The sequence below is a fragment of the Haliotis asinina genome, chromosome 11 (assembly GCF_037392515.1).
Source record: "Haliotis asinina isolate JCU_RB_2024 chromosome 11, JCU_Hal_asi_v2, whole genome shotgun sequence".
Lineage (NCBI taxonomy): Eukaryota > Metazoa > Mollusca > Gastropoda > Lepetellida > Haliotidae > Haliotis > Haliotis asinina.
Genome location: NC_090290.1, coordinates 34,527,475 through 34,550,489, shown reverse-complemented (window position 1 = coordinate 34,550,489; position 23,015 = coordinate 34,527,475). Strand labels below are relative to the sequence as shown.

Sequence of the window (23,015 nt, the reverse complement as noted above, 5' to 3'; positions counted from 1 at the left end):
GTTCTTGGTAACTATAATCTTCTTCTGTGCCGTTGTTTTCATTACAAAATTATGCAACATATACATGAAAATGTGGAATGTCCTGTCAATTGTCAATCAGCATGTGTGTGCTTGTTAACATTGTTCATTGGTCTGGAAGTTGGTCAGTAGGGCCATCACTGGAGCAGGTGCAAATATGACAAGTATTAGGTGTTAAATCATTACCAAGCACATACCATCTCTGTTTTCATTTGAAATTTCTACTGTTGGATAATAGACACATACTGGCACATCTCTGGTACTAGGAATCAGTTCGGTTTCACGCTGCTTTTAGCAATATTCCAGCAATGTCATGTTGGGGGACACCAGAATTGGGCTTCACATATTGCACCCTCCAGTACTAGGAATATGAAACTGGCCGGTCAGGGTGAGTATCTGACAAACATCATCATCAGTGACAAGTTTCTCATTTATACATGTGATGTGCTGAATGCATTTACCATGAGCCAGGCTATATGAAACAAGAATATTCATCCTGGAACAATTTAAACATAATAGACTTAACATTAACAAACTGGACAGCTTAAAGAAATACATATCCTGAAGAAATGAGTACAATGCTAATATTAATGACAAATCATGCTTAGTAATGTGCACTTCATATACACGCTGAATAAAACATAAAGTACCACCAAGTATACTTTTCCAATATAGGTTGTTTCATAGGAAATCTTTCAGAAAAAAACCCAACTGTTTTAATCTAGTTCAGTACTTTTAGTTCAAAAACAAAACCATTCTTCAAATTATCTTTAACTTTAAACAGGAAGTATGCACTCAGCATATATTATATCATGATGAGACCTATAAATGAAGGAGCTGTAGTCAATGTGTCCAGGGTATTAATAACAGAATACAATACACTACACTGGAAAATAGACAATTGTGTGGATGGAGAATGGTTAATTGTCTCGGTTATAAACAAAGTCATAAATTAACACTTGCCATCTCATGAACATGGCCAAAATAAAACTCTAATTAGACTGAATGAACCATTTCTGGAATACTTCGGTCAAAAGTCTAATGATATCGATCGTGAAAAGAAAACCCAATTCAAGGATTAATGACGTCAATGAGGAAGGATATTTGCAGGAATTATGGGCTTCACACCTTGTACTCATATGGAGATCAAACCCAGTACTTTGGCATGACAGGCAAGTCCCATAACCACAAAGCTATACCACTTTGACTAATCTGACAATCACCAGCAACAATCAATGACACGATCACCAGTGAGTAATACAAAATGCAAGTATGACATCATATGAAGGGTTGGATCACAGGATCGATCAAAAGAACAATCAAAATATGGTATAAAAATATGGATCATATACAAATCTGAATATAAAACCACAGGAATGAGCAAGAATAGTGTCGCTTACATGTCTGTACTAATGGGAAACAAAATACTGCATTGTTTTAAAAAAGGACAGACAAAGGATTGGATGCAGCAGTCAGAAGAAAACCAGTCCAACTATACCAAGATGCAGATGGGATAAATCCTGCACATGAACACAGCATAAACATCTCTTGACTTGTCTACTGTCAAAATACAGCAAAATATGTTTCACATATATCCATCCAAATTTCACAAGTGTAAATTAAAACCAAAATTCTGGGACACCTTATTTTTGCCCAGCATCTTCAAAGAATTTGAGGAATGAAAAATGTTTGAATGCAGGCTTTTAGGACAGGAACACGATTTTTCTTTCATGTGATATTTCTTTTATTTCATCCAAAATTTCAACTTTACCAAAACATTTTTAGTGTTGTTGAAAAATGATTAAAATTCTATGTATTGTTACCTCACCCAGGGCTCATCTGAATTTGAAGAAAGTAAACATGTAAGCAATGCAATTAAAAACCAAGTGTTCGAAATGCATCAGTTGTTTCAGGAAAACATTATTAGATCTCCTCCATAATAATTATCATAATTATAACAGTTCAAATGTATCTATTTTCCTAAAAGGTTCAGTCTGGTTAGCCGTACAATTAGATTGTTAATCAACACACCAAAACATCCTATAAATAACCACATTCCTCACAGAAACGTACAAAACTCTGTATGCAATGTAGGAGAATGTGGAGGTGGAACTTTGTGGACAGTCTGGATATGGAAGGAATCCTCAACACACCAAAATCATCCTATAAATAACCACATTCCTCACAGAAACGTACAAAACTCTGTATGCAATGTAGGAGAATGTGGAGGTGGAACTTTGTGGACAGTCTGGATATGGAAGGAATCCTCAACACACCAAAACATCCTATAAATAACCACATTCCTCACAGAAACATACAAAACTCTGTATGCAATGTAGGAGAATGTGGAGGTTTAACTTTGTGGACAGTCTGGATATGGAAGGAATCCTCAACACACCAAAATCATCCTATAAATAACCACATTCCTCACAGAAACGTACAAAACTCTGTATGCAATGTAGGAGAATGTGGAGGTGGAACTTTGTGGACAGTCTGGATATGGAAGGAATCCTCAACACACCAAAACATCCTATAAATAACCACATTCCTCACAGAAACGTACAAAACTCTGTATGCAATGTAGGAGAATGTGGAGGTGGAACTTTGTGGACAGTCTGGATATGGAAGGAATCCTCAACACACCAAAACATCCTATAAATAACCACATTCCTCACAGAAACGTACAAAACTCTGTATGCAATGTAGGAGAATGTGGAGGTGGAACTTTGTGGACAGTCTGGATATGGAAGGAATCCTCAACACACCAAAATCATCCTATAAATAACCACATTCCTCACAGAAACGTACAAAACTCTGTATGCAATGTAGGAGAATGTGGAGGTGGAACTTTGTGGACAGTCTGGATATGGAAGGAATCCTCAACACACCAAAATCATCCTATAAATAACCACATTCCTCACAGAAACGTACAAAACTCTGTATGCAATGTAGGAGAATGTGGAGGTGGAACTTTGTGGACAGTCTGGATATGGAAGGAATCCTCAACACACCAAAACATCCTATAAATAACCACATTCCTCACAGAAACGTACAAAACTCTGTATGCAATGTAGGAGAATGTGGAGGTGGAACTTTGTGGACAGTCTGGATATGGAAGGAATCCTCAACACACCAAAATCATCCTATAAATAACCACATTCCTCACAGAAACGTACAAAACTCTGTATGCAATGTAGGAGAATGTGGAGGTGGAACTTTGTGGACAGTCTGGATATGGAAGGAATCCTCAACACACCAAAACATCCTATAAATAACCACATTCCTCACAGAAACGTACAAAACTCTGTATGCAATGTAGGAGAATGTGGAGGTGGAACTTTGTGGACAGTCTGGATATGGAAGGAATCCTCAACACACCAAAATCATCCTATAAATAACCACATTCCTCACAGAAACGTACAAAACTCTGTATGCAATGTAGGAGAATGTGGAGGTGGAACTTTGTGGACAGTCTGGATATGGAAGGAATCCTCAACACACCAAAACATCCTATAAATAACCACATTCCTCACAGAAACGTACAAAACTCTGTATGCAATGTAGGAGAATGTGGAGGTGGAACTTTGTGGACAGTCTGGATATGGAAGGAATCCTCAACACACCAAAACATCCTATAAATAACCACATTCCTCACAGAAACGTACAAAACTCTGTATGCAATGTAGGAGAATGTGGAGGTGGAACTTTGTGGACAGTCTGGATATGGAAGGAATCCTCAACACACCAAAATCATCCTATAAATAACCACATTCCTCACAGAAACGTACAAAACTCTGTATGCAATGTAGGAGAATGTGGAGGTGGAACTTTGTGGACAGTCTGGATATGGAAGGAATCCTCAACACACCAAAACATCCTATAAATAACCACATTCCTCACAGAAACGTACAAAACTCTGTATGCAATGTAGGAGAATGTGGAGGTGGAACTTTGTGGACAGTCTGGATATGGAAGGAATCCTCAACACACCAAAATCATCCTATAAATAACCACATTCCTCACAGAAACGTACAAAACTCTGTATGCAATGTAGGAGAATGTGGAGGTGGAACTTTGTGGACAGTCTGGATATGGAAGGAATCCTCAACACACCAAAATCATCCTATAAATAACCACATTTCTCACAGAAACGTACAAAACTCTGTATGCAATGTAGGAGAACGTGGAGGTGGAAGTTTGTGGACAGTCTGGATATGGAAGGAATCCTCAACACACCAAAACATCCTATAAATAACCACATTTCTCACAGAAACGTACAAAACTCTGTATGCAATGTAGGAGAACGTGGAGGTGGAACTTTGTGGACAGTCTGGATATGGAAGGAATCCTCATAAATATGACAAAAGATTCTGAACTAACATCAGCCACACAAGAGAGCTGTTCGAGGCAAAATACTGACCCCATGGCCTTTAGAAAACCACTTAAATAGGTAAGTAAGTAAGGCACATAGAACACATAAACATAAAAACATTTTGAGTCTAAAATACTTCAGATGTGTGCATGATAAAAATAACTTTATAATATTGATTACTGATTTATATCATTCATATAAATGTAATACTGACATGCTAGTTTCCAGTTATGTGACATCTTATCACATAAATGCCAACTGAATCGGCAGCAATGGATAAACTCTAGTACAGAGCAGTAATAAAGATTTTGTTCCCCAAGGGCAACCCAGCCATGCACACTCAAGAATGAATGACAGCAGTATCTCATGGGATCTAGTACTCCTACTGTCGTCAATCTCTCTTCAAAGTGCTTTGCCGAGTTCCCACATTTATGTGAATGATATAAACCATCCTTCAGTATCATACAGTTTATCTTTACTTGCACATATCGGAAGGATCCTGGGCTCAAAACATTTAGATAGCCCCTCTTACAGAGGGACTATACATACAGAGGTAATGAATTAACAGAAACAAACATACTTTCAAATACTTGCAAATAAAAATACAAATTCCTACCATTATTGTTTGTCTGATTTGAATGAAACCAGTGTAATCCTGGTCTGCCAAATCACAAATTCATAGCAAATTAAAATTTTGAATAGCTGGTTATGTACAAAATGACACTATTTCACAGACATGCTGACAACAATAAAACATGCGATCAATATAAACAACAAATCAAATAACAAATTCATTCACTGATTACCATAATTTCTTTTCCATATGGCACCGATTTCCAGACCGTAATCATGGTTACAAATATCAAACATGACCAAGTCATCTGCCATATACATAAACGTGAATCATCTTTTAATGCATGTTATCTAAACTCTAAATATAACCAATCATCTCAGGATTAACTGATTAAATATAAATAAGAAACGTATATAAAATCGTTGACTAAGGAGACAGGAGGAGGTTATTGACAACAGAGATATAAATCAGCATTCACAAAATAACACTGACTGACAGAAGCACCAATAAAATCTTTACAATGTCTCATTTTCTTTAAAGAAACCTATGCCCATAATATCACATCATATATTTGTAACTTCTCCAAGAATTAACAATGATCAAATGTTATTTCATTGAAGAGACATAAAATCTGGTTACAGGAACCAATACTGTCAGACTTGACAAATGTACAATACATGTCATAAGGTAATAAATCCTGTGCAAAGTGGCTACGACTTTGTTAAATCTGCTTAAGATATAATCTCCTGATAAGAAGCTTGAGGTGACTCTCAGTGACTTAAAAGGTTAAAAAACATCTTAAGATTTGTGCTAATCCATCTTTGTACACTGACTTTTGGCGTTTTAGCATCAGCTAAGCTTGTTAGGTAATACTTCTGTGTAATTAACTGAAACTGTCATCTCTGGGCTGTAATATAATTTATTCCCATTAAAGGGTTTTATACACATCATATATCAAAGACTAATCATCTAACATGTAAAATGTAAAGATATGTAAAGCAAGAAGGGATTTACTCAACTGATTTCCACCATCATGAGCAGTTTCATGGTGGGAAGAGTTAAAGATATACTGACTATTGCTTTTTCTTATATAGCTGTTATCAGAAATGTTTGATAAAATAATAATAAGGGGCATCTGTAATGTGCTAAATTCCATGCCATGGTGGGACATGCTGAAAGCGCTACAATCTGAACATTATTATTATCTTGGAAAACCCAAGTTGTCTTTCAGGCCATGTGCCAAATATATGATGCATACACTTACAATCTCACCCATCAAGTTTTAAACATCTGTTTTGAGTTTTGGTAACTATTTTTAGTTTTTCATATTCCAAGATAGTTACATCATTGCCAAATTGAAACTCAGCATCATTGCCTCAAAGGAACTTGAATCACTCATGGAAACAAACATCCACACAAAGCTGCTTTTGAATCCATCAAGTCATTTCTGAAGTAAAATGGAAACTGGAAAAATGTTTTTGGATATGACAACTGGCCACAGATAGAGATCTGACCAGACATTAGGCCATTTCATAGCAAAGTTCATTCAAAGAGCACCTCTTATCTTACGTGTAAAACAAAACTCGGTCAAGTATTCATAGAATATAGATCAGAAATACGATGACACAGTTAACTTATCAAGATAACAACTAAGTGGATGTATGCGTACACCACCAGGTGTTTGAGCTCTGACAAGCTCAATTTCCCTTATCAGAGCTACATACAATATATGAGTCCCATGGACAATTAATGAATAAAGGCAGTAATATTAATGGCCTTATCAAAACAAAATTGCTTGGTAGATCAAATTCCTGATTTATTTCTCCTGCAGTATTTATTTCGGTATATTTAATTTGCAGCAACATGTCCCAGAACGAAGGCAATCATAACGCTTTTGTGTGAAAAGTTTAACTACCAAGAAAGGTGTTTCTGAAGTTTTAATACAGTTGCAGAGAATCAGCTTCTCTTCATCAAAAAGATAGCAAAATACATCAGTAAACAGTATCCAATGATAATGTTTGAATTAATTCAAATAATCAAAGACTGGTTGCAGTGCTAAAAGTGAACTGAATGTCTCAATGTAGTGAATGTACACTACAGAACAAGTTGTGTTCACAAACCGCCAATGTCATGAGGAGTGTAGACATAAATAAATTTTTACCTGTGTTAAGCGTTAAATTAAAATACAAAAATGTTTTGGGGTAATAAAACAGATTTATATGTGGACACTTAATGAATACTAAATATCAGAAAATCTGATTGGCTAAGTATAAAATTCATGTTTACTAGCAGAAAAAGTGAATATATTTACCTGTGTTGAGTGTTACATGTACATACAAACACGATGGGAGGTAAAAAACGTATTTGTATGAGGAAACTGAACTACTGTCACATATCAGAAAACCAAACCAGATTGGTCAAGTTTATAAAATATAATTTTGTAGAAGGTAACCACTTCTGTATAAAAATTCTATTACAAAATCTGTACAGGTCAAAGACCTTCCATTCATCCAAAATTTCACTCAAACAAAATACATTAAACTTTTAAAGATTGCATCAAACCTATATGGTTCTTCCTGCTTCATTCAAGAATTTATCCATGTTTCTGAATTTTGTGCAAGGTCAGACTATTTACGAATTAAATGCTGTTTTGCTCAAATTTCTCTCTACTGAACCATAACATTAGTCATTACTGTACAGTATGGGTTGGAAACTTGTCAGTCCTATTAGAGAATATTAACTGACCATTCCTGCTGCTTTGGACTGAATAACAGTGAAACTTCCTTCATAATTACCATTCAGTTTTGGAAGCAAAGAACAACCCATCCTCAAGGATATAATAAGCGGCATTAATATTTTCCTTTTGGGAATTTTTATAAAACATAAACTGATGACTCAGTCTCTGAGGTGTTAAGACTAATTGTTTTTCATTTCTTAATTGTTTTCATGATCAATATTCAAGAAAACTTGATTCCAAAACTAAATCACATCTATGATATTGCTCAGTGAAGTCTGTGTCCATACTGTCTAGCTTTTCCATGAACATCACTTACCACTTTGGGTGAGGTTCTGGATGCTCTGATAACCACAGTCTCCCAAGTAACTGACTATGTCACATCCAACCTTGGCTGAATGACACAGGAATGATTACCCTAAGTGCCATCCGTGAAATGTTATCCCTGACATTTATATTGGAAGACATGACAAAAAAAGGACAACATGATGGACTTCATTTATAAAATGGAGAAAAAAGAATAGACTTGTCACCTTAATGTGCATCACTTCTAAATGCCGTTCAAAGACTCTTGACTTCATTATTTGTACTGAGTAAAAAGTATATGACTAAATATACCCAAAAACATCAAAAAATGTCTTAAAGGTTAAACATGACTGAGAAATTACAAAATTGTTTCATTGAACTGAGAATATTTCATGAACATGTCTTAAAGACTAGATTAAAAAAATCCATTAAAAATAGAATAAATATAAACACCTTAAAACTGTTTAAACAGACATTAAACTGGGTGACGGCAAGCTGTCGCACGAATCAATGTTAAAGTATGTGGCTAAAACTGCAAATAATTAACAATGAAAGCAAAACATCAAACAACGTTTTAAAACAATACAACGTAAAATGTCACCATCGCTGCAGCTATTGACAAGCTTCCAGTGTTTCAGCTGACTTATGTGCACAAGCTGAGGTTCATGATTCATTTTGAACACAGGAAGATGTAATCAGCTAGGTATCTTTCTAAATATGCTAATGCAAAATACATTTTGACAGGGAATCAGACAAGAAATGTATATCGATGAAAAAGTGTTTTGGTTTGTTGACAATGTCATCAATAACAGCATCTCCACATACAGCATCTCCACATAATAATGTAAATACAGGAAGCTTTCAGAATAATATCATCCTTATCAATAGATGAGTGATATACAATGATGCCATCATAGATGGTGACGGACAGATGGGAACTATCCCTTTGCTTAACTACAAGCAAGAAACACCATTTGGCAAAAATCATAATTTGGGTTTGACCCTTTACTTACTAAAACACATCCTTGTCAACTAAGGCTTACTGCATCATGATTAGAGAACAAAACATATCTAATCTCTCTTCTTCTGCTTGGTATTTTTTCCATGTAAGCCATTTTTGAGCCCATTTGTAGTTCCATTGGGGACAGACTTGTTTTTCGTCTTAACAAGGCTGAAGTGAACGTACTTGTTGAGAACGATAGCACCATAGCAACCAAGGAATGCCCCAACCCAGTATACCAAGACGTGTTCCCAGGCGGATGTGCCTTTACATCCAAACGACAAACCAGATGCCATTGCCGGATGCATGTACATTCCAGTCAGATGGAGTCCTGAGGAGAAATATAATGATTGTACCACTGTGAGAATGTAATCAAACCATGAACAAGTATGAATTGACCTGTAAATATCAGGATTAGAATTGGCAGTCAGTAACCCATGTATCATTTATTGCATGTCTAAAGAGGCAAATAACGGGAATGGGTGATCAGGCCCATCCTCCAAATCCCATCTGTGTAGATCAATGTTCATGTTATTGAACACCGGATTGTCTGGTCCAGACTTAAATATTTACAGAACACCACTGTAAATTCATTATATAATCAAAATGCAAACAACTGGCCATTCAATGTAAAGACCAGGGCTCTGTTTCTCAAAAGCCTCCTATATTTAGGAGGTCATACCCCATGGGACCTTGCTTACGACCCTCTTCCAACCTCCTTTACGACCGTTTCACAAAAACCTTGTATCCTCATGGTAAGTCGCAGTCCTAAATTCATGTTGTTCATCATTCAAGAGGTACTTTGTTGCATACAGCGAGACCAAACAGGCATCTGCGAATCTTGTTATTCCCAAAGTATTTCAAAATAGAAACACAGTTTCAGTAACAAGGCAAATGCCATGCTTTTAATTCAAAGTAAAGGTTATCTTATCACAATAATTGGATTCTCTCACTAAATTCCATTGAAAATTACAAGATAAAATCTAAATCATTTCCATTAATATTATAAGTTTTACACATCACATTTGAATTAAATCGCTGAAAATTAACCTGTTCATATAAAACTGCAATATTAGTTCCAATGTATTGAATATTGTACATCAGAGGAACTAAAGAAAATATTGCCATTATCACTACATTTGACCTACATCACTTGTGTAATTTTTTAAATATGGTCTGCTACTGTAAATGTGTTAACTTCTTTCGTAACTTTTATTCAATCAATCAAAAACTTTCAAAGAATAAAAATGTATACCCTTTATCCACGTACGATGTCAAACAAGACCAAAGACAAAACTGCTTTGATGAAGAAACGCCTGGACCATATGCAAAATATACATCATAGTACTGAAAGTGTAATCTGACACATTTGTATTTACTCTTGTTCATCAATTTCACTTTCACCTCAAAGAAATGGCCTAATATGTACAACAATGTTGACGTATGACATCACAACCTATGACCAATTTGTCATGAAATGGCAGCTTTACTGACAAGGGTACACAGGAGTTTGCGAAGACTCTTCCCTTGATTCATGGATCGTTTGAACATAAATATGATATGTAAGTAACCAGAATGACTCTGACTATCTATGTACTGTTATATGTTTTCATCATTTTCAGTGCAAGTAAGACAAGAAGCCAGAAATGGTGATAATTACCGTTGTTCTGTCTGATTTTGCTTCTGGTATGGAGTCATACTGAACAGAAATTTTGACAATTACCTATGAAGCATCAAATGTTTGCATTGTATCTATTTCTATTAATTTCCTCTTTCCTGCTATGATACTCTTTCCATGGATAAAGGTACTGAGCCATTCAAAGCAATGAATAGCCCTTTGGATGTCGGAACTTTTACATAACGTGCTACACACTGTAAAATCGGAATTTTTGTTTGTTTACATTTCAAACTACTGCAGTCTTTGTTTTCACACCCAGTATGTTAGGTTTCATACCGTTGGTATTGGTGGCAAAGATGAGATGTAATATCATGTTAACATGTGTGGTGAATTCAGTGATGCATTTGTCGCAGCAGACTATGGAATGTTGGTGATGTAATGTGTGATGTGATGTGTCTCAATACCGGCCTTCGCAAAACGAGATTTTGTTTCAGATTTATCTTTGGTTAATATCATGAAAACGTTAACATGTTAATTATTCAACTAAATAAATACAGTAATTATCCATCATACTGTACACCAAATATAGAAATAATACTGTGAGTCGTGATTTCTCTTGTGTGAAAAATGGTGATTCTCTAATGTTCTGTACAGTTAGAAAACAACATCACTGGGAATTCCATATTTCAACATCATGTCAAGATCATCCACAGTGTCAAACACGCACATTTCAAAATTTCTCAGGCCTAATTTGTGAGCGTGTTTTAATCACCACAATCACTGACGCTATCTTTGTAGTGTTAATGACCTCCTAAAGCATTTCTGACAGGTCAATCAGAGTTCTAAATTTTGGACTGTTTAAGACACAGAGAAAATGTACGAGGTCTTTGTGAAAGGTCTTTGTGAAACGGGGTAAAACACAAGAGGTAGTTTACGACCTGATTTACGTGGTCAGACTGGTAAGAGGGTTTTGTGAGACAGGCCTCAGGACTATTTTTCAAAAGAGTAGTACTCAGTATTTACAGAAACTTTTTTGTTATCCATTGGTCAGGCTGGATGTCCTGCACAAACCATTCATTCAAGAAATAGATACGTTTATCTCATATTTCCGAACCAAAAAAATTGTGCTCTGAAACAGTAATCAATAAACATTTACCTTGGTTTGACACAAACAAAAACCTAGTTCATATAAAAGCATGGATCACTATCACAATTTCTTAGCCTTACCGAGACAAACCAAGATGGTGCCATTCAGTGTCTTGACTGCTTCGTCCAGGAGTGAGTATCTGAAGAGAGGTTGATAGGAAAGCCATGTGTCGTACAGCACTCCCATCATCTCGATGAGGAAGCCCATGAATATTGAAACCTTCAGATCTGTGTCACATCCAACTGCCCTCATGCTCTTCACATGATCTGGATGAAACTCAAAGGACCAGATCAAGTTGACAAGCCGGAAAGATGCAAATGCTGCAGCTATCTGGATAACAATTCTGACAAGAGTCTTGAAAAAGGATAACTTTTTGGCAAGGAAGTCTTCAAACAAAGATAATGGTGATGGAGATCCTTCTTTGAATGTGTGCATCGTCAACATCACTAAGGGAACAGCCACTGCACAATATCCGACATGTCCAGCAAAACTGCGAACAAGTCCATGGCCGTAAGGATACGAGCAAATTATGAGAGTTTTGAAGAAGTCGAGGATGTAGACCTTGAGTGACTTGGGGAAGAGTTGGTGGGAGATTGTGTAGAATGTGAAACAGATGCTGTATGCGATGATGTAGAACAGGAGTGCTGCAACCAGAGGATGAAGGTAGTCAACCGATGGGTCGTGCCCCACGGTGATTGCCCATAACTGCCGCCAGTTCATTTTCTGAAGAGAGAAACAAACAGGGACATAAACACCAAAGCCAGAAACAAAGATTTGACCTCGAGAGTTGGGTTAGTTTAAACAGTACTTCAGTGATGTCACTTCTTAGTTTGAGATACTTCTTTGAAATAATGGAAGGTCTACCACAAAAACAAAGTCCCCCAAATAAACACTGTTGAACATTCCCTCCGATCAAATGACCAGTGTCTAGGACAAAAACATCTGGTGACAGGTCACTCGAGTTGACTGGCCCTCATCTCTGGAACAATCTTCCATCTCACCTCAGAACACAACCACAATTTGTCTCTATTCTGAAGCATTTGAACTGTATGTGTGTGTGTACGCATGCACATGCAGAATAAAAATTGAATAAAAATGTGTTTTCCCTGCTCACAAAATAAACCCCAATGTTAATGAGATATAGGTGAAACACTCAGCATAAAACCTAAACTCACTCATATTTTTACAAATATTAACAAAGCAAAAGAGTTAACTCATGGAAACGTTTTGCTTTGACTCGTGATTTTTTTCCCCCTGCTGTTTTAAGGTTTTCTGAGGACAGAAATTCATAAAAAGAAGAAATAAAACAGGTCTGGGCTAAGATGAGCATTTTGGTTGTTGAATTGCAATAAGCTCAGTCCAATTCTGGACACAGAAGAGAAGCTTTGGGTCGAGGGAATAAATGTGAGACAAGTACTGTTTACTATGATGGATAAGGAAGACTGGTCACAGCAGTTTTACAAGAATATTAACCAAGAGGGTGATTCAAGTCATGAAGTGTGGATGTTGATACCATGACTGTTTAGCACTGTTTCAAGGAAGAAAGATACCAGATATGGTTGAGTATCTGGGCGGCTGGAGCGTATGTAGACAATTACCACCAGCAATGTTGGATTTAGCTCTTCGAACTGCACAGCTGTTATCAAGGCATGAACTATGTGATTGTTTTAAGCATTGATTTCCATACAAAGAAACACAGCTGTGCAATCTTGAATTCTCAAAATTCTCTGTCTTGCATTTGATCGGTCATAGTACATAGGTCGCTTAAAAGTAAGCTGATGCAACCTTCTAGTAGGGTTAGTTAGACTTGTAGCAGCAGTGTAATGAATCACACTGAGCCCAAGTTTACTTATATTGCAGTGACCATAGTCTGTCACATTGAATATGTTGGCTATTTACCTACAAGGCTTGGATACATTCCATTCAGCACATCTAATTGCAATATTAACACTCCTTTTAAAAAATACATGAACATTCATGATTAATAAACAGAATTCATGAAGTGATCAGGTTTGTTTCACCGAATAAGAAAGTTAATTGTAAAAGCCCTACTGAACAATCCTTGAAACACTAGTGTAATACTTTCAAACACAAACAGGCAACATGTTCCTTTTTAACTTAAGGCCAAACCAATTCTATTTCATGTTTTATGGATTTTGGTCCTCAGAAAACCTAAAGGCAGGAGGGGAAAAAGTCAAAATAAAATCACCCAATCAAGTAATATCCTTTCTAAATACTCATAATATTTCAGTTTGGGCAATTTATGAAGTGTATATGGGGAAACAACAATCTAAAAATTATTTTTCTTGTAAGTTTACATTTTTGGCCTATAAAAACATTCGGTTTTTATTTTTTGTGCAGGTGAAATTGATTTTTAGTTTTTTCTTACACTTGAAAAAATATGGCAGGCACATCCGTAAAACAAGAAATAAAATTGCTCTGGCCTAAACCAGTATTAACAGGATTAGAGGTATCATTGGTCATACCCATTAAACATCCTAACAGAGTATATCAATGCTGATGATATCAATCACTGGATTATCAGGCCATGAATGATTGAGTGTATATAGTTTTATACCACATTTAGCAACATTCCAGCATCATCACGGCGGGGACATCAGAAATGGGCTTGACATATCAAACACAGGTCTTTGGTGAGAGGAGCAAACGCTTTCAACACAAGGCTACCCTACCACCCTATTTACTAATTTAGTCAGGACACAATTATCTACACAATTTACAGAACCACATTGCAGCAATTTCATGCTCTCATAAACAAGCAAAATATTCTGCAGGTCCTATGTCTACATCCAGCATGGCAATGAATTACGAACAACAACAATGTGATCAATAACATAAACAAACATGGCATGCTGACACTAATGTACAACATGCACATCTGCCACCATCTGCAACACAAAAGCTCCAGCACATCAAGCAGCAGATAAATTCATGTTCAGTATCTGCCAACGGCTATATGAACTTGACAGACTTGCAAAACATACAGCACAATTCCATTATATAAAATGGTGAAACACTTCCACCTCAAGTAGTGGAAGATTCACTTCATGTTCCCAACTATTTCGATAGAAGTGTAACATAAATTCCCAACTACGTTGATAGAAGTGTAACATAAATTACCAACTATGTCGATAGAAGTGTAACATAAATTACCAACTATGTTGATAGAAGTGTAACATAAATTCCCAACTATGTCGATAGAAGTGTAACATAAATTCCCAACTATGTCGATAGAAGTGTAACATAAATTACCAACTATGTCGATAGAAGTGTAACATAAATTACCAATTACGTTGATAGAAGTGTAACATAAATTACCAACTATGTCAATAGAAGTGTAACATAAATTCCCAACTATGTTGATAGAAGTGTAACATAAATTACCAACTATGTTGATAGAAGTGTAACATAAATTCCCAACTATGTTGATAGAAGTGTAATATACAACTCTTAAGTGTGAGTTGTAATTCATCTATGGTACTAGTTTCTATTCCATCCCTCAATACATATTTCGTAACATCACACATAAACTTTACCATCAACATCAGTAAAAAATGAACTGCAAGGCCCTAATGAAGCATCAGCAACACTACAGCAATACAGCTAGTACTGATTTTTAGAACTTAAAACACTAGAAAGAAAAGTAATTCCTAAAGATAGCAAACACTTTATTTAACATTTTCGTTTTACATTTTTTGTACGTTTTCAGGAAGAATCAAAATTATTATTGCCATCGTACTGATGCCACTGCCAAAATTGAAATTACATGGTTAAATTCTTAAGAGCATGCCCTCATAACACACTTGATTTGTCTGTGAAAGTGCATTAAGCATGTTTTCACTGTTATTATCTTTCATAATGCAGAACTGAGTAATGAGTAATGATAAAGTGTACAGTTCAGTCAGCCAGCTAATCATTACTGTTTTATTACTCATTATTTATTAGTGAATGTTACAATACAATTACAACTTCAACATCCACTTTAAGTCGTGTAATGTTTCGCAGTTCAGTTAAATAGACAATGAATATATGGCACACTTAAATTATCATGACAGTGCCCATGAGGCATTCTCAAAAGAAAACTAATTTCAAACCCTGTTTTTTTTTTCTCACATAAGAACCAAAAACAGTGTGTGCTTGTATCTGTCTGTTAATGAAACATGACCTTTAAATTGCGACACTCAATAGTTTTCCTGCTATATGTGAACCTTCAATAGATGGATATCATAAGCATCAATCCATGCCATCAGCTTGGCGACTGGTATTGTAAGCATTTATCAACGCTATCAGCTTGGTGGCTGATGCTATGAGCTTCAGTTCATGCCATCAGTTTGTCATGTTTTACTTTAATGTAACTGGGCCAACATGTACACTTTAGGAATTTTTCATGATGTTGCTGCAAATCTGTAGCTTCCATGCTTCGAAGAAGCACTAGACAAACCCATGCTCCCACAGTTATCATGATGCCTTCATTGACCATTTGTATTCCTTTATTTGAGTCAGTGTCTGACAAATGAGTTGAAACCCTGGGATTGTCTCCCTGAGTGGACCCTGTCATTAACTCAACCTTGATTAAGGGTAAAAAAACTAGGACATGGTAAACTCGTAGTTAGTATCTTGTGCCACTGTGTCAGAGAAGGGTATAACAGTGGCATGAGTGAACTGAGAACCAGCACCAGAGAACTGGGGTAAGTCCAGACTCGTACATCATGTTCATGAAAACCCGCACATGCATATTGCTACATAAAAGTGATAACCTTAACCTTCACATTTAACCCAAAGTCAGCTCTCCTTACTGTAAACCTAGGAAAACAAAGATTCAGTATGTTGGTGAAGTAATTCAACACCACATGATAACAACACCATAAGCAACACACAGCCAAGGGTCATGTTTTCAAGGGTCAGTGAGCCATGCCCTGTGGAAATCTTCAGTGCTGTGAAAATAAGGCCTTATATCTATCAGCTGGCTGAAACTCTATTATGGTTATACCATAAGACACATCAGTAAGACCTACTATGTCTCTACAGTCAGAGTTAGGGCCTGTAGCCGATGCAAACATACAAAATATTAAATTTATCACAAGTGAAGCAAATTACCTCTGAAAAAAATCCTATCTTGGATCTAATGGAAAAGGTATTTATATCCAAAGCTTTCAGCCATACACTAACAAATCAAAATCTTCGAAACCTACATTGCATATAAATACTTATACCTAAATTCACACATATTTTCACTACTTCCAGCATTGTAGAACAGCCAATACTGCATACAATCTCATATATTATTAAATGAGTGATCCAAATTTATTGTGTTTATTAAGATACCACCACAACTTGTGACAATTACAACATAAAACTTATTTACTTTGCATTTGCCATGATTTTCATTTCCATATTCAGCACATTGTATCTAAAACTGCAATTTCCATGTCCTCAGGTCCAAGCTTGGTACGTTATGCCAATCACTGTAGATTTGAGTTTTTGGATGTAAGTGATAACTATGATCTCATAATTGCTTTTACATATCTTTGACTCTGTGCCTTAGAGTTGGCCTTTAGTAACCCATGCTTGTTGTAAAAGGCAACAAAAAGGGTCAGGTGGTCAGGCTTGCTGACTTGGTTGACACATCATTGTATCCCTGTTCCACACACTGATGTTCATACTGTTGATCACTGGATTGTCTTGTCCAGACATGTAGCTGGAATATTGCTGAGTGTGGCGTAAAACAACAAACCAACCAACCAAATATCTTTGATCTGATTCTGGCAGCCAAAATAATTGTCAATGTGTTAATAACCGACCAGTTTAAAAGTTCAAAATTTCCTCTTTAAAGAGGTATTTAGCATAAGTTTAACTATTTCCTTCACTGGAATAATGCTAAACTAAGAACTGAAGATCCAGGTAAAATGGCACACATGCATTCAATGTGTGAAGTCCATTTTGGTGTCTCTCTCGCTCACTCTTCCTCGACAATTGAACTGATACCAATTAAATACAAAATGGTTACAAAGCCATAGCAGTATAAAATTTGCAACTCCGTTTTCCATTTGGGAATTTCTGATTGACCTCTGTCCTAGTTTTGAGACCAGATATTGTGCCTTGAGCATGTGCAGATGAATCTATGAATTATCAGACCTGATAACTTGATAGGATAGCTCTTCATGTAAAGATCTAATGACCATTACAACGTACATAGTTTCAAATATTCCTTCCTATCAGAAATCAGCAGGGTGGTTCATTCTGATTCCTTTGGCATAAATAATAATCCCATAATCAGTGGAATGAAACTGAATCTTTGCAGAAGATGCACATCCAAATGACAAAAGAATCCAAGCATTCTTCACATCAGGTCAGAGGTGAAGGCCTGGTCTGTAATGACCTGTCTTGACCCCTATGGACACAATGAATGTAAAGATCTTCATTCAGAGATAGATAACATCATATCAAATAATTGCAGATCTGATTACAGAGTGACATTCTAGACAAGTAAATGCAGATACCACTTGACCAGCATAGATTTTACTAGACTCTGGATACAAATGTCTACAGTTGCAATCTTATACTTGAGAATGTTATATATCTGTTTGCTATGTTCTGGAGATGGAGGAGTGTTTACAGAAGTTTTACCTCTGGTCACACCTCAGATGTACAACCTTACAAGACATGGTAAACAGGAATGGAGAGTCTCCTGTTAAACGGAATGAAGCAATACCTGTCTCTTGTCTAGACTAACAGCTAGTCTCTGAAATGAACATATTTTACTGAAAAAACGTTCATAGTAAAAAAAAATAATATAATGAAATGGAGCCCTGAGACTCTTCATTTTCAGACTGAAGCTATGGAAATCTAGACTTGCGTGGGCTTTCTTGGATATATATACCTCAGGGTCTGTCCGACAGACTACCACTTGTCCATTTCATCTCAACTTACAACCATATTAAACAGATGTACTGAATAATGAGGATCCATACTGTATGATAAGAAAATGTAACAACATGCACCTAATATGTGCTATAATGTAGATTCTCTCAGAATTTCCAAACTGTACTCAGCATGCATAGATTACAGTACAACAGAATATAATTGTTTTATCAAGTTATCATCATTCTGATTGAGTTTTCACGTACTCCAAATGCGAATTGTTATGTGTTCAAGTTTTTACAAATTCATGAATTTATATGCATTCAGCAGCTATATATGTTAATGAAAAATAATGAAGTAAAGCAATGTTTATCAAGTTATCAAAATTCTGATGAGTTTTTATGTACTCCAAATGCGTTTTGTTATGTGTTCAAGTTTTTACAAATTCATGAATTTATATGCATTCAGCAGCTATATATGTTAATGAAGAATAATGAATTAGAGCAATGTTTATACACATAGTATTTTACTTGTATGTACAGGGGCCCCTTTTTTAAAACTTTCACTCATCACACTGAACACCTGGGTTTGACTTCCCACATGTTAGAATGCCTGGAGTGCCGTGATATTACTTGAATATTACAAAAAGCAAAAAAGCAAAACAAAGAACAAACTCACTCATTGTAAAAAAAAAGAGAAACAGAAACAGCAACGCAATGTATCTAATTAAGACCTTTTTACTTATTATTAATAGGAATTTAGAAGTTTGATGAAAGCATGACAAGGAGTTTGAGGGATTAAAATATTATTAATAATACCCTATTCAAGTGCAAATTTAAAGGCTTACATGGTTGAAATTCAATAGCTAGTGTCAAGATATAGAGTGCCACTGATTGCATGGGTCTCAGAACAATACAGTAGTGTGCTGACACGGTCTGTGATATATATACCATGACAGCCTGTGTTTTAAGGTGAGAAAAATACCCACGAGCTACATTGTGTACAAATAACAGTTTGATTTTAGCTATGCTACTTCTTACATAGGTCAAATAACGCTGATTAAGTGTAACTTGTGTCCTTTAGATGAAATCATGTCTAAGTATAATAGATTAATGCTAAACGAAAACAGCTTTACACCCAAAACACTTAGCCGTGGCATAAGTCACGTAGAAATAGTTGCCTGCCACACAACTCATTGATAAACTTGTTAAAATTCTGATCCTATCTGAATACAAAATACACATCTGCATAACCTTCTGGTGTGAATGAACTGACACACAACTTGTCAATAAATAAGACTTCCTACCTATCACTTTCACAATCGCCAGATGATCGTGAAGTCGAAGCTATCGGGATGGTACCAACAAGCGTCCAAACCCGTGCGACTAAATCGGAGGACAGGCGCGATGTCGGTGAACGGCTCTCCGTCTGGGGCTATCTCCTATCTAGTGTTGACCTCCGTGCATTGGAACTCGATGTCATTTCATCGCTGTCACTTGTAAACATTGCTTTACCATGTCGAACGCAGGATCGAGCCGGTGACAGCTCGTGCACTAGACGCATGCGCGTTGACGCGGCGTGACACTGAACAGGCCTTTTGATATCAACTGGATAGGGTATACGATCAGGGGAGATAACTATTGTATAGCATAAAGAAATGTGTGGTAGCGCAGAGAGAAGACGGACGCGTTAACGGACACGAATAATAATGTTGCGATCACGGAGGAAGCTCTAAGGATAACGTGTGTCCTTGAAACAGTCTGGCAGAACATGTTAGTTTGCTCGACTGTAATCTTGATTTTGTTCAGACACAATGTGGGATCTAGCTTTCTCTACAGAGTGCACTCAAAAGTGTTGTAACGCAAATATATACGTAAGGTGTGGTACACCGGGTACAAAACAAACACAGAGGTACTACTTTTTGTGGATAGATGTGAGTCAGACGTAAAGAAAAGCAGCTTAGCTTGATAACCTGCTTAACCTGACTGGTGACAACTAGACTTGTATAAGTTTCTAAAGTAATAATAGCTTAAATGATAATTACTAAAACATTTAAATATCCCTCTTACAGATTGGCGTCTGTCCCCCTGTCTAGACTTAGCTTACCTCTTTATAAGATAGAATTACCATACACCAATGGGATGATCCTTCAGTACAGTGTATGCGTGAAGAACCCAAATTATCTGATTATCCTGACCATGGATAACCCAAGCGGCTTTTTAACCGCTCGAGGGTTAAAGTCACTTGGCATTATTCCACCTGGTACCCGTTTTGTGCTGGGTGGACAGTGGCAATTTTGGACAAACTCACTTGTCCAAGGTGAGACCAGAGACCATATAATTTACATACATACATACATACATACATACATACATACATACATACATACATACATACATACATACATACATACATACATACAGTGTTCCCAGAAATTATTGAGAAAATCTTTGTTTTTTTTCTAATGATGCTAAGATTGGAAAAAGGGCTTTCACTATGCACTAAGCACACTAAATAAGGGAGACAACTCTTGAAGGCTTAGAAGGCAGCTCATTACGTCAAGAGTTATCTCCCTTGTCTGAGCAGACGGCTTCCTGTGTTGACATGGCAGAATTTACAGCAAGAGAGAAAAGAAAGCTCATTCTAGATGATTTTGAAAGGGGTGAGGCTGATGCTAAAGTGCTAGCTTGTAGACATGGTATTCCTCTGTCTACAGTATACAGAGCTTTGAAGAATATTCAAACAGGAACCGGGATAGAGCACAAAGCAGGGTCAGGTCGGCCTAGGAAATTCAGTGTTGTGGATCGCCGAAGACTTGGGCAGATTGTGAGTAGGGGCAAATTGAAAAGTGTTGAGAACATCAGAAATGAAATGATTAGCAGAGGAAGTCCTCAGGTATGCAATGAAACAGTTAGGCAGGAATTACAGAGACTTAATTGGGTGAAAAAACGTGGAATTCCCTCGCCCTTGATGAAAGATGCACAAAAGGAAAAACGTTTAAACTGGTGTCGGGCTCATGAAAATCAAGATTGGGATAATGTTTTCTTTTCGGATGAAAGTTCTGTTTGGCTTTTCCCTAATTGTGTGAAAATTTGGACCAAAGATACTGTCAAACCTATCTACCAGCGACCAAAACATAGCCCGAAGTTTCACATGTGGGGAGGCATATCGGCTCGCGGAGTGACGCCATTGTGTGTTTTCACGGGAAACTTGACAAAAGAAAGATACGTTGACATTCTAAATGGTCACCTTCTTCCGACAGCACAAACATTGTATGAAGATGATTGGATTTTCCAGCGTGATAATGACCCAAAACACACTGCGCGCTACACAAAACAGTGGTTGTCGGGCGAAAATGTTCAAGTTTTAGACTGGCCCAGTTACAGCCCAGACCTAAACCCAATTGAGAATGTGTGGGGAGTCATGAAGGACAGAATAAACCAAAAGGGACTGAGAAATATTGAAGATATGAAGGCCGAGGTGGTCCAATATTGGGATACCCTGTCACACGATTACCTACAAACTTTGATGGGTAGTGCGCCTAGGCGTATTCAGGCATGCATTGCTGAGCGAGGAGGTCTAACAAAGTACTAAAACAAGACTGAGACTGTGAAAGGATGATGTTTTAACATGTTTATGTAAGTAAAACGCCAGAAGTTAATAAACGTAATGAGTTACATGACGCAACATGATTCTCAATAATTTCTGGGAATACATACATACATACATACATACATACATACATACATACATACATACATACATACATACATACATACATACATACATACATACATACATACATACATACATACATACATACATACATACATACATACATACATACATACATACATACATACATACATACATACATACATACATACATACAAATACTTGTATAGTGCCAGTATCCTAAACCGCTCAAAGGCGCTTTGGCTCTAAGATGGTATTCATTTCACATAAAGTTCAAATGCCTCAGCAAAAGACAAGTCTTTAGATCTGACTGAAAGACAGCTTAATCTCGTTATGTTCTGAGGTGAGATGGCAGATTGTTCCAGTATCACATGTGCTTCATTGTGCCCCCAGCTGTCAAGCACGGCACGTCATCCAAAGGACTGTCAGCGTACAGCGTAGCTAGACTTGATGTGTGGCCTGAGCACCATGCAGAGGACCATACTCTCAAACATACCAGATAGTATGACACGTCTTGTTGCAGAACACTTATCGCAAAACCTGCGTCTAATACCACAAACAACACTGTCAAAGACAAGCGATTGAAGGAAAATCCAAAACACACAGAGACCAACAAAGGCCTTTGAATTTCGCAATGATCTGTATCGAGGGAATGAATGGTGCGAGCC

The 23,015-nt window shown here is 36.7% G+C and overlaps 1 protein-coding gene across 1 annotated transcript; it reads right to left on the bottom strand.

Moving 5' to 3' along the window:
• Window positions 1–6,276: 6,276 nt before the first annotated feature.
• LOC137255921 (putative aquaporin-10) lies at window positions 6,277–20,191 on the bottom strand. Its single transcript, XM_067793511.1, has 3 exons — window positions 19,958–20,191; window positions 11,850–12,492; window positions 6,277–9,335 (listed from the first exon to the last, which is right to left on the bottom strand). The coding sequence occupies exons 2-3, from the start codon at window positions 12,487–12,489 to the stop codon at window positions 9,076–9,078; spliced, it is 900 nt and encodes a 299-aa protein (XP_067649612.1). The 5' UTR covers window positions 12,490–12,492; window positions 19,958–20,191; the 3' UTR covers window positions 6,277–9,075.
• Between the last annotated feature and the right edge of the window lie 2,824 nt (window positions 20,192–23,015).